The 13,125-nt window shown below is 34.8% G+C and overlaps 2 protein-coding genes across 4 annotated transcripts; one reads left to right on the top strand and one right to left on the bottom strand.

Moving 5' to 3' along the window:
* Positions 1-4,777: 4,777 nt before the first annotated feature.
* On the bottom strand, positions 4,778-6,368 carry tmem238a (transmembrane protein 238a). The gene is given in 2 exon segments (NM_001083074.2): positions 4,778-5,748; positions 6,314-6,368. A coding segment is annotated over 1 exon segment (318 nt). The 5' UTR covers positions 5,744-5,748; positions 6,314-6,368; the 3' UTR covers positions 4,778-5,425.
* A 525-nt stretch (positions 6,369-6,893) lies between these two features.
* ccdc106b (coiled-coil domain containing 106b) lies at positions 6,894-12,380 on the top strand. Of its 3 annotated transcripts, none has more exons than NM_001312892.1 (7): positions 6,894-6,943; positions 7,268-7,344; positions 9,583-9,681; positions 9,762-9,968; positions 10,054-10,197; positions 11,396-11,611; positions 11,699-12,380. In NM_001312892.1, exons 2-7 carry the CDS (start codon positions 7,308-7,310, stop codon positions 12,013-12,015), a joined length of 1,020 nt encoding a protein of 339 aa, NP_001299821.1. In that variant the 5' UTR covers positions 6,894-6,943; positions 7,268-7,307; the 3' UTR covers positions 12,016-12,380. The 3 variants fall into 3 exon arrangements, with proteins under 3 accessions (NP_001299821.1, XP_068071224.1, NP_001013323.2); XM_068215123.2 differs by having other exon boundaries at positions 6,899-6,947; NM_001013305.2 differs by lacking the exon at positions 6,894-6,943 and having other exon boundaries at positions 7,175-7,344.
* Positions 12,381-13,125: the final 745 nt, after the last annotated feature.

The raw sequence follows: 13,125 nt of genomic DNA, 5'->3' as shown, positions 1-13,125 counted from the left end.
TGGAGTATATATTTTAAATACAAATTCAGTCTGCTTCAAAATATCCTGTTTGATTTAATGTATTACTTGCCATTTCTTTGTGTTGAACTACAAGATTTACAATTTCTGGGTGTAATTTATTGTTGCTTCGGATTTTCTTTTCTTTTTTTTGGTCCAAATGACTCTGTAAAAAAAAAACTGTTATTTAACAGTTGTTTTCTGTTTATTTACGGTTGGGAATTGCTTAACGGGACCTTTATCTCTGCTCTGACCACTTTTGATGTTGAAAATTTAACTTTAAGGTTTAACAAAGTGACTTTTATTAACATTTTAGTAGTTTGAAATTATGTAATGTATAAGAAATAATATATAGAGAGAAATAAATAACAGAAAATGTACTGGCAGCTTATTACAAGGTTTTTGTACTGTAATATACAACACCAACCTTGACAATATATATCACTTTAAACTATTAAAAATGTTCATAAAACTCACGTTTTCACATTTTTAAAGCTTAAAAGTTGTTGGAAGAGAGATCAAGGTCCCATAATGCAATTCAAAAGCACAAATAAACTGAAAACACAAACCTGCTAATTTACAGATATTTTTACAGCCTAATAATGAGCATAGATGTTTGAACGAGATTTTATTACAAAACAAGAGCTGTTCTGGTCAAGATTTGCTTGTTTGTAATCTGCATTATACCTTTTAAAGCACTGGAGTTTCTCTGGGTCAAAAATACATCCTGGTAGCCTTCTTCTGATCAGCTTACTGTAGGCTACCTAGTCTGCCTCGACCTGCATACCCAGCCTCACACAATCCCTCAACTTTTGCTCTATATTGAGAAAGAACAGAAATAAACATGACTGCAAGGAATGTTTTATAAGGAGGAAAACAATAAGAGCACAGCAGCGTGGACAGGAGTAAAGCCGAGACTCTGCGAGCTGTTTCTTTAATGACCGGCATCCAATTAATTACGTCCTCCTATAATTAATTAAGTGCAAACCCAAACAAGACATCAGTTTACTCTAAGTGCTCCACCAGCGGGGATGTCCCAAGATCTTATCTACCGTGACTAATCTATAGTGACTAAAGCCTAATCTGTTACACTTCTGTATGGGGACTCGTTCTCACTTTTAACTAATTACTTATGTGTTTGCGTAATACACACACATTAAAGGGATAGTTCACCCAAAACTGAAAATGCTGTTTATCATTTTCTGTTGAACATAGAAGAAGATATTTTTAAGGAAGTCAGAAACTGGTAACCATTGACTTCCATATTTCTTATAAAATGGAAGTCAATGCTTACAGTTTTTCCACCTTTTTTCAAAATATATCCTTTTGGTCGGCGCCAGTGGAGTAGTGGTTGGTGCGTCGACACATGCACTCAGGTGCTTGTGGCGACCCGGGTTCGATTCTGCCCTGTGGTCCTATGCTGATCCTTCCACTCTCTCTGCTCACCATGCTTTCCTGTCAATTATCTCTACTGTCCTATCAAAAATAAAGGTGAAAACCCCTAAAAAAAAATAATAATAATTATATATATATATATATATATATATATATATATATATATATATATATATATATATATATATATATATATATATATATATATATATATATATCTTCTTTTGTGTTTAACTCATAGGTTTGGGACCGAGCTAGAGTAAATTTAGATTTTTGGGTGAACTATCACTTTAATGCATTTTACTCTGAATGAATGTATTCTGAATATTTTAATCCAATCTCAAAACTAAACTTAAAAATGACCTTACTAAATATACTGTAAAAATGCTGGTTACACAATCAATTTGTGTTGGGACAACAAGGAGAATTTAAGTTAATTTAACTTATTTGTTTTTACAAATTTAAGCGATTGAACATAAAACAATCACTAACGTTGTCCCCCCCAAAAAACTCAAGAATTGTGTTGTTTCAGCTCATTTTAAATAAGTGGTTTAAACAAACAGCAAACCATTTTTTTGAGTGTAAAAAAATGTTGTAGTTAATAGTGAAAAGTACACTTGCTGGCCACTTTATTAGGTACACCTTACTACCGCGTTGGACCCCCTTTTGCCTTCAGAACTGCCTTAAACCTTCGTGGCATAGATTCAACAAGGTACTGGAAATATTCCTATAGATTTTTCTCCATATTGACATGATAGCACACTGCAGTTGCTGCAGATTTGTCGGCTGCACATCTATGAAGCGAATCTTCCGTTCCACCACATCCCAAAGGTGCTCTATTGGATTGAATGGTGGTGACTGATGAGGCCAGTCTGAGATGATTTGCGCTTTATGACAGGGCATGTTATCCTGCTGGAATTAGCCATCAGAAGATGGGTACACTGTGGTCATAAAGAAATAGACATGATGAGTTACTGTTGCCTTTCTATCAGCTCAAACCAGTCTGGTTTTTCTCCTGTGAGCTCTGGCATCAACAAGGCATGCGGCCATAGAACAACCGCTCACTGGAAGTTTTCTTTTTTTCTGACCATTCTCTGTAAACTCTGGAGATGGTTGTGTGTGTGAAAACCTAGTACTGACACAAATGTTAGTATTTTAGTATTAGAACATTTACTTTACTTCTAGCCAACTAACTTTTGGGTGCACTATAAAAATGTTTAAAAAGTATGTATTTCTGGTTGCAAAACAAGTCTTGGATAACCAAAAAGGGGGTAAATTTGCTGGTATTCGCTAAATAACAGTAAAGCAATTCCATGCAGATGTCAACCTTACCATGAAAAAAAATAAGTTTAGACCAAAACAGCGAAACCTACGTTTTTTTGTGCAAGCAAACATTTTACAGTACTTTAAAAACACTCAAACATATTTCTCTTAATGTTTTTCAGACAATCATATTTGAGTTACCAAAGTCACACAAGTGGCAATGTCATGTCACATCCATAACCAAGCTTTTTACCAATAAATGTAAAAATGTTAAATTAAATAAATAAATATTGTTCTATAGTGAGCCAACTCGTATCCCTCTGGTTAGCATTATTCATTTTGGGTTGTGCTGTTTAACTCACAGAAATTTTACAATGTTGTATACTGTAAACTTGCAGACTTTTTCGATCACATTCATAACGCATGATTATTTTTTTTTATTTAAAAAATAAAAAATGTTTAGAGATTTATATTTTACTGATTCCATAACTCTGTGGTTAGTTGTTTTAAAAAATATATAAATAAATGTTCCAATATAATGTGAAAATAGACTTTCTCTGTGAATCTATGCTTTGAGTTTTTACTGCAAATGTCACATCCATCACGCTGGAATTGCACAGTACTTACTTAATAAGAATGAGTGTGTATTTAATTTATGCAGTAATGAATGTGCAGATTTTTATTCTAACATATGCTCGTTATTAGTTTCCTTGACAGTAGGATATTATTTTAATGGAAACTAAAATGATGCTTTTCATTTGTTGTTATTATTTTTTCATTGTGTGCTGAAGCAAATTATGTGTCAAATCTCGATTCAATTTTTTCTATAACTTCTGTCATAAGTATTATGCACACCATTTTTATGAGCTATAGACTTCACTCTATTGAAGTTTCCAAAGCAGAGTCTAGACTGAAATGTCACAGTGTAAAATGCCTTATAATACATTTCATTTTCCTTCGGCTTAGTCCCTTAATTTATCAGGGGTCGCCACAGTGGAAGCCCTTCCAGCTGCAACCCAGTACTGGGAAAAGCCTTATAATATGTTAAAATTATTTTAAACATGTTCAGTCTTGCAGATTTTGAAAGAAGGCATGTAATGATAACTAGTTTCAAGGTTTATCGTGGTTTGAAAAAAGTCTGTGTTTTAAAAACCCCTAAAATGATCTGTAATACTATTCCAACCGTTCCATAGCTTTTTTCCCTCGACATATTTTATTTATGTCCAACACAAAAGGACCCTCCACATCTAAAGCTACTCAGCACATGATTCAGAAAACATTTGTGAATCAAATCGCTTATACACCAAGATCCAAGCCTGCTATAAACCTAAATCATGCAGTGACTTAATGTATATCCAAAGAAAAGAAAGATATCTAAAGATGCCTTTTCAAGCTTCAAGAAAATAGTGTTTTTGAAAATATTGATGACAACAAGTCAATGATTATTTCCAATTATTTTGCCTGACATGTTTACTGTGCTGAAATTATTTTATGTTTCTTAAAACGAAATAAATTGTGTTCAATGGGGAAAACAGTTGTTGGTTTTTACCCAGACGTTTCAAATTTTAGAGCACTAATTACAATACCCTGATATTTTTATTCCAGATTATCATAATCATAATTGTAAACCAGCCCATGCCTAATAGCCACAGTTCCAGACAGAAACAAGTTTTATTTTCATTGATTTAATTTTAGTTTGTTTGCTTTTAAACAGTTATCTATATGAAATCTTCATAACTATTTATTTATTATTTATTTATTGTATTTGAATGTGGCATAGCTCCATTCAAGCCTACTTTTCCCGCATCAAGTGTAAATCTTCCTGACGCACTCCAGTCTGCTCCACACAGAATATGCCACTTTTAGACCACATGTGCTAATAAGTCCCAATCCCATTAGAAGGCTTAAAACAAGAAAAGCCCTCAGAGATCAAGTATAAAACAGGAAAAGACCCTGGAGCTAAATAAAGCCCTGTGTTTTTGTGTCTCAGACTAACTGTAAGCTTCTTTTTTTGTTTACTGGAGACACTTTTAGACGAGACCGAAAAAAGTTAATCAACTTTAAACACTCAAGAATTCGGATATAATGAAATAAATATGTAAATAAGTAAAGCAGTCTTATATTGAGAAAAAAAATCGTCTTTACTTTATGTCAAGCTAATGTTTGTTCCATAAATTGTTGTTTTAACTTTATAACCATAGTCCAGGAGAAAGAAAACATTTTTATTACATTTTACCAAGTCAAAACTCATTTTACTCATGTTAAGGCCATATGACCTCTAGTAACTCCTATTATGATATAAAAGGTTCATCTTTGTCTCCACCTAGAGATCATATGAAGTACCAGTTTGTTTTCTAAATAGCAATACTGACTGTTGTACATGATATATTTTATGTGCTGAGAATCAATTTTTTTGAGAACTAACTTAATAGAAAATAAACAATGCTCTTGGAAAAAAGTTGGCCAAAAGAAGTTGGGTTGAAAAAAAAAAAAAGATAAACAAACAACATGTAGAAATGTTAAGATTACAGTGCTGTAGAATTTCTTGTAACAATGTAGTAAAGTTATATGACACTTGTTAGTTCAGTATCGTATCGAACTGCTACGGTAGTATTATATTATTTGCTTACATGATTAAAGAGTGCATATCTATATCTAGTTTATCTGTCAAATCTCATTTTGACAATACTGTTTTTCTTTGAATGTCCAAATCTGTACGCCAAAAAGAGGCACATGTCCTGCTATGTGCACCATAATCAAAAAGTCATAATCAAGGCCCTTTGTTGACATGATGTGTGTATATTTTCCTGCTGAGGTTGCGGGCCAAACGGTCCACGGCGTTGCCTATTCCTCCTAGATCTTTTTGTGCTGCCATTCCCTCAATGTTACCACTGTACCACATCACCCAACCGCCAAGAGACATCAGAACTAACAGAGCCCCAGTGTAGACAAGAAGGTCCCCGAAATCTCTCCCCTTCAATTCCAATGGCACAAAGAGCCCCAGAAACAGGGCGGTAAAGCCAAAAATGTCAAAAATAACTGCAAACCCCAGGGCAATTTTGCAGTGTCTGACACCGGAGCACACCATGGCAGCTGTTAAAGACAGAGACAGGAATATTTACTCTTTGTTAGATCATTTATGAACACTAAATAGCATAATGCAGATTAAAGTTGCAAAATACCACAATGTAAATGAGAAAAAAATGTAATTTTCTATACTACAACACGTGCTTCTGAACAATGCTGTTATTTTGCTGAATCACTTCTTTTGCAGTGTAAAATATGATCATAAAGACAAACTGCTAACTTTAAAGTGGCCAGCATGGCATAGGTGCCCACCCGTGGCAAAAAAATAACCATATTTTACTTCAATTTTCTTTTAAAGGACATAGTTTGTTGTTATAAGCAATAGTAACCACAAATTCACTTCGTTGTTACATTAACCATAATATTTGTAGTAAAACTGTTGTTATACAAATAGCAGTCAATCAGCAAAAAAAAATCGTGTTTACTTCACTGTCGCGTGGTAAAAGCATGGTCAATTTGCGTAAGAGAGTCAACACTAAATAGACGATGTCGTCTGCTAACAGAAATAACACAAACACAGACAACTTTTGGGGGTTTTATCAATATCAAATACATTTTTAAGTAAACTTACCTTGATTCTCGGAATCTCCTCTTCACAAAAACAAAGTAATCATCGCATTTCAGGTGTGGCTGAGTCAGGTATGGCCTAAACCTGTTTGAAGCTGCTTCCGCACTTACCCCGACATGTTGATATTTGACACCACCGGAATGTGCTGTTTTCATCCAGAAACAGACTCTGACATGCTCGATATTTCTGTGAATTACAACAACTTTACTTAACATGTTATTAAAAGTATTTGTTACGAGACAGAACATGTTTGAGTCCTCATTCATAACTGCATTCATCAAAAAATGAAAACAAACTTTCAGTTTACGAGAAGTGGGCCTAACGTTACCATAAACTAATCTCTTGTACTTAAAAAGACATAAGTAGAGAAAAATAAATAAATCAAGATTTCAAGTCAGAGTATAAATAAACAATTTTATTCTAAAAGCAATTTATCTGGCAACACAGTCAGCAAGAGCGCGTCACACATGACACACGACTTCCAAGTAAGCCGGATAAAAATCGCTCCGCAGTGCACCGTGTTCAGTCAGTTCAGTCCTCATTATATAGCCATCGACACTATAAGCAACAGCCAATCAACAAGCGGACGATTCAATCCCATTTGCTGTTTACCAAACGCTGTTGAATTTGGAAGTAGGTACGTTTATTAACGCTTATTAATACTTGCAAGCGTTATATAAAATATTAGTTAAATATATTTCAGAAGTAAAGCCACCTATGAAACAGTCTCCCGTTACTCTGTTTAAAAGGGCTAGGGAGACACGAGCAAATTAACTAATGTTTAATTAACTACCTGTTATTGTTAATGACTAATTAACTACTTAGTTGTGCTTGGTTGTTATTAATTACACACGCCGTGCTCCGTGTCACGCATTTGCACGGTTTATGTGTTTGGTGTTGGTTAGGTCTGAAGCTGTTTTTTCCTCCTTTTTTGAGCGAGTTCATGTTTGGTTGCAGGTTTGTGAATATCAGGCAGGTCCATGTGACTGATGTCATCATGACGGATGCACAGAGAAGCACAAGGAGCTCCAGAGGTCAGATTTTACTAGCTTTTCGTATGTTTTTAATCTGATGTTTTGGGTGAATGAAGCTGGTTTCTAGCTAGTTTATTGACCTCTTAAGGCCCAAGCTGTTTCTCTTTGTTATTTTGGCTTATTGGATACTTAATTCGAATAAAACCTAAGTGCCATCTTTTGATAAGATGTACTTTTTGGGAAAAATGATGTCCATATACGTGGACTCGTGGTCCGAATTTCCATAAAACACAATTAAGTCACCTTTTTGTAACAGAATAAAAAACTCTTTATTTCTGATTGAACACAGTAGTTTTTTTCTGACTGTTTTTTTGATAACACATACACACATATTTTTCAAAATTATTTGACTATCAGTAAAAACAAAATTTTTAGCCCATTTTGGATAGCTAAAATAGTGTTTGGGACATTTAATATGCTGCAAAACAGTTGCAAGATGACACTGTATGTCTGTAACAAAATATAAGACATAAGAGATAAAATGTGCTGTCCTCGTATGTGGCCACTAAGCCCTAGGAGGTTAAGGTAGAACTAGCTGATTACTAGCTAATGAACTTGCCACTATGGTTCCTAATATGTTATGGTTCAAGTAATATAATATGGTGAAAATATGAAGCTCACAAATGTAATACAAATTTTAATGCAAATTTTACTAAACTAAATTTTCCAAACTGGGCCGAAATGTGCAGTTTTTGTAGATGTTGTTGTTGTGTAGTTATTGTTGTTAAGTAGTAAGAATAATTTATTACAGCTTGTAATGTTTTTATAACAGTTTAGTTGCATAAACAGAGAAGTTGCATAAAATAAATATGTAAATAAAATATGTATAGGCTTAGATACTTCAGTAAATAGGACGTGCTTCAGTCTAGTAAATGTTGTTTTTACATGTTGTAACAAATTAAAAACATAATTATTAAAATAATTAAAGCCTTAAAGGGGTAGTTCACCCAAAAATGAAAATTCTCACTAACCACTCTCAAGTGGTTTCACACCTTTATGAGATTTATTTTTTTCTGTTGAACACAAAAGAAGCTGAAAACCAACAAATAACCACTGACTTCCATAGTATGTGTGACTATGGAAGTCAATGCTTGCATGTTTTCAGCTCTCTTCAAATATCTTCTTAATGTTCTTCAAATTCCTTTAAATGTTTGAAACAAGTAAAGGAGAGTAAATGACGACTGAGTTTTCATTTTGGGGTGAAAAATGTAAACAAGTTTAATAAAACAAAGGTTATACTGCTTTTGTTTATAAAAAAATAATAAAACAATAAATTATATTTTAATATAACATTTAAAATATGTATTTTTACAAACAGAATTTTGACGGGCTAAACATCTGAACAAATTATATTCTAAATTTGAAGTTGATATCTCAGTAAATGAGCTTTTAGTGAGGTTTTGTTTGGCTGCAGTATCAGACATGACCCCTAGATGACATACAGTTTCCATTGGTGACCGTACAAGGGCGCCCTCTGTGTTTTGAGGAATGTGAACCATGTTGTTTTCGTACTTTTGACAATATTTGTAAAGTGGACATAACATTCAATAGTAGTATTGGTAATCTGGTGGCGTTTCATTTGAATTTAGCCTCTATAAAACATCTAAAATATATATGTGGATTGCTGTAGCAAAGTAATGCTTTAGAACTCCAAGCATCCTTGTTGCAAATTTATAAATAACTGCTGTAAAGTAATATCTATCAAAAATCAGACATGGCAACTAGAAAGTGTAAGCTTTCAAATGGAACATAGTTTGTCATGATTGCTCTGTTTAGATTGTATTACTATGGTGTGATTGCAAAAGGTCCCACGGGTTGTCGGGTGACACAGTAAATGTCTTTTAATCCATTACTGTTCCTATGGGTAAAAAAAAAACAGTGGTAAAATATTTATTCCGAAGTCTTAGACCTATCCATCAATATATAGTTTGTCATTATTAGATTAGAATTTAATTGCAAAAAAAGTGATGTAAACTTAAGTGTCCTGGTGGTGGGACAGTGACAGTTAAGGGGTCAACTTTAATGAAAAGACAAGGTGATGTAGCTGTATTGGAAAACAGCTAATAAAGAAAACCACTCACAGCTTTTCCTCAGCCAGCTCTAAAGTTTATGTTCTGCCCACTTTAGTATCTATTGTATCAGTATTATCTCATAATGTCTCAGTAGTAAATACAACTCCTATCGTTCTTCATGTATCTGCCTCCCAACTAAGAAATATTCAAATGTTTCTTAATACAGGTTTGAAGAATGAAAATGGCTATGAAATCTCTATCCCCTTTGAGGACAGCAACCTGGATGATTCGGGTTTCTATAGTCCAAATGACCACCCGTTTGATGGTATTTTCCTCAGCCATAAGTTGTTTGATCATCACAAATCAGCTCTACAGTTTGTGTTTCATAAATCTGTGCTTCTGCAGAGTCCGCATCGGGTTCCATTCCTCCTTGCAGTCCATACCTTCTGATCACCAGCCTCCGAGCTCAACTGCAGATCTCTCTGGAGAAGAACTCCTGGCTTCAGAAACGCATTGAAGATCTGGAGGAGGAGAGGGACTTCCTGCGCTGCCAACTTGACCGATTTATTTTCAACACCAAGAGTCGGGAGTGCAATGGCACTTTGGAAAAAGGTGGATTTAGATGGCTCTTGAGCAGAATTGTGTCTTGTAATGTAACAGTTAGTGAAGTGTTTTGCTTGTTTTTTTTTCATGAAAGGAACTGAAGCAGAGCACATGCAGCAAGCCACTGGCCAGAAGCAGCCTATCAAGCTTTCCACAAGGAAAACATCCACTCCATCACCCATGATGACACGCTCTGGAAAAATCCCTGTTCGCAGCCAGAAGCGAAGCAGAAAGAACAGCTAATGAGCTTTTACTTTTCTAAGTCTAGACCATTTTGAGGGATGTAAACAAAAACAATTGTCCTAACTTATTTTCTGTTTTACATTTTTAATTTGTATAGTGTCCGAGAATCCAAAAAGAGCTACATATTGATAAGTGATTTATAATAGCTGTTTTAACATCAATTTATGATTGAATTGCCTCTTGTTAAAGTTATGTAATAGTTTGATAAAAAGCAGGGAATATTTAAGGGCCAATGACATGACCACACTCAAATGGTTTATAGCAGGGGTCACCAATCTCGTTCCTGGAGGTCCGGTGCCCTGCAGGGTTTGGCTCCAACTTCCCTCAACACACCTGCATGGGTGTTTCAAGTATACCTAGTAAGACCTTGATTAGCTTGTTCAGGTGAGTTTGATTAGGGTTGGAGAGAAAAACTGCAGGACACCGGACCTACTGGAACAAATTTGGTGATCCCTGGTCTGTAGTGTGGTTTAGAAGTTTTTTAGTGCGCATTCAATGCAATTTATATCATGAAATTTAATTTTAAAATCAAAGTTCACTTTAGGGGCTTTTGCACTTACTTTTTCCTAGTTCCTAGAACTAATTGTGGAAGTACCCATTTTGAAAAAAATTGATTATTTGTATGCACGCAGGAACTGGGAAAGATTTAGTTCTACAAATGCCATTTTGGGAACTAAATTGGCTCATACTGCAGAGCAGGATTTAATTTTGCACAATCCGCTTTTCAAGTCTGGAATATATGGAATACTGTTTCTGGGTCCAAGTTGCTACTTATTTGAATTGAGAAAATATTTTTTTATGCCACGTTTTAGTCCTGTGGTCCTATCGCACATTAAAGTGAATTTTATTTAAAAACAGTTTATACATTAGTTTCTGGACTTGCTGCATTACAAATGCAAAAATGTTAACAATTTATAAAAAATTAATCACTTTGTGGCCATCGGATATTAGGCATGGATATATACATTGCGATCGTGATTTTTAAAATAGTTAAAACATTTTTAAAAAGTGCATGTTTATGAAAATGCTAGATTTTATATATATATATATATATATATATATATATATATATATATATATATATATATATATATATATCAAGAAATGAATGTATTATTAGGGTATTATTATTGTTGTTATTATTATTAATAATAATTTAAATGGGGTTTAAATCATGTTGTTGTTTCACACAGGTCAGGAAGAAGAAGAAGAGGAGGAGGTGATTGAAGAGGAAGAGTATATAGCGGAGGAAGATTATGTGGAAGAGGAACAGCTCATTACAGATGACGATGGTAACATTTCAGAGGATAAAACCTCACGTAAAAGTTGTACAGGCAGGCTGAGTGGCCAAATGAGGGTGAAACGACGACGCGTCTTCCGTTTCGCACGAAGCATGGAAAGACAAAGGGGTGAGTATTCTTCATATGTATAAAATCAAACTCTATTTTTCCATACTTAAGTTCCTTTTGGAATAATTTCTGCCATTTCGTTTGCAGTGAAAGACCCTGCTGGTGTTCTGCTCCGCTACAATAAGATCCTCGTGACCTATCAGAAGCTGAAGAGCATGTCTAGAGCCTTTCAGGTCCACGGGGTTGACAGAAACACCGTCGCCTCCACTACTCCCATTGCTGAAATGCTCTTAGTTGCTCCTGAGAAGTTGTCTGAGGTTGGAGAGTTTGATTCCTCCAAGGAGAAGCTTCTGGATTATGCCAGACGCTGCTATAAAGCTCTTGATGAGGAAGCTCACGCAAAGGTGCAGACCTTGAAGAAAACCAACCTCTTGCTGCCCATTTCCTACAGGTTCAGGCACTGAATTTCCAAAAATGTGTGTCAGTGGTGTTGAAGTTTAAACACTGAACTTTCATGGGCTCCTTTTTTCTACCTCAGTTATAGATTGACACATAAGGAGTGAAGTCCCAACTATGTGCCAGTTATTTATGCTAATTAGACTCCAAAGTTAAAAAGAAATGTAAGATAGTTAGTCAGCCACTGTATATGAGGGGTTACCTTTTCTTGTTTTGTGTATATGCTTGAGTTTCTTGTTGTAAACTTTGGACAACTCACTTTTTGTCCGGGTATCATGTAAGGTAACACTTCGGTTTTGTATACTGATCACACTTCATGCTAAAGGATGTTGATTTAAAATAAAGTTCATCACTTGCAATCATGCAAAAGAAAGTATAAAGGCCTTAATTATTTTTAAACTTTCTAAATTTATTTTAGAGCATTTCTAAACCAGCTTTTTGCTGTAAATTGATTCTTTAGCCAAAGCGTAAATAAATAATGTTTGACTGTAATACAACTTTTTCATATTCATGTATTACATGTATTCATGTCACAAGGGTTTACTTTTGTATTTCTACTCTATAAAATCATACCACAATTGTCAACACAATTTTTGTTGTGTATAAACATGAAAATATTGGAGCGTTTTTTTTTTTTTTTTTTTTTTTTTTTTTGTAGTGATGTTGATTGTTTTTGTTAGAGAAGCAATCCCTCTAAAAAAAAACTGCTTATACCAGCATTGACTGGTTTTAGCTGGTTAACCAGCATGGTTTTTGAGGGTTCCAGGCCATTACCAGCCTGGTCTTAGCTGGTCAGGCTGGGAGATGACCATCTAGAACCAGCTTGACCAGCCTAGTCAGACTGGGAGCCCAGCTAAAACCAGCTATGTCCAGCCTAAACCAGGTTGGTCAAGCTGGATTCTGTTGGTCATTTTTCTACCTGACCATTTAAGACCAGGCTTGAAATGGCCAAAACGCCTCTAAAACTATGGCTGGTCGACCAGCTAAAACCAGCCAACCTGTCAAGGCTGGTTTAAGCTGTTTTCTTTTTAGCAGGGAAACCTAATATTTTTATTGAGGACATGGTTCATTCAGAAAATAGAGCTTCTGACTTATAGTACTTCGTTGACGTTAAATAT

This window comes from Danio rerio, chromosome 19 (genome assembly GCF_049306965.1).
Source record: "Danio rerio strain Tuebingen ecotype United States chromosome 19, GRCz12tu, whole genome shotgun sequence".
In the NCBI taxonomy this organism is placed as follows: Eukaryota; Metazoa; Chordata; class Actinopteri; order Cypriniformes; family Danionidae; genus Danio; species Danio rerio.
The sequence above is the reverse complement of the archived record's forward strand: the minus strand, read 5'-3'. Positions and strand labels throughout refer to the sequence as shown.

Bases quoted from the DNA above. Each gene is read 5' to 3' on its own strand.
- ccdc106b (NM_001013305.2), top strand. From the start codon at position 7,254: ATGTTTGGTTGCAGGTTTGTGAATATCAGGCAGGTCCATGTGACTGAT. The intron at 9,682-9,761 runs GTATTTTCCTCA...GTGCTTCTGCAG, and splicing joins AAATGACCACCCGTTTGATG to AGTCCGCATCGGGTTCCATT. The intron at 10,198-11,395 runs GCTAATGAGCTT...TGTTTCACACAG, and splicing joins GAAGCGAAGCAGAAAGAACA to GTCAGGAAGAAGAAGAAGAG.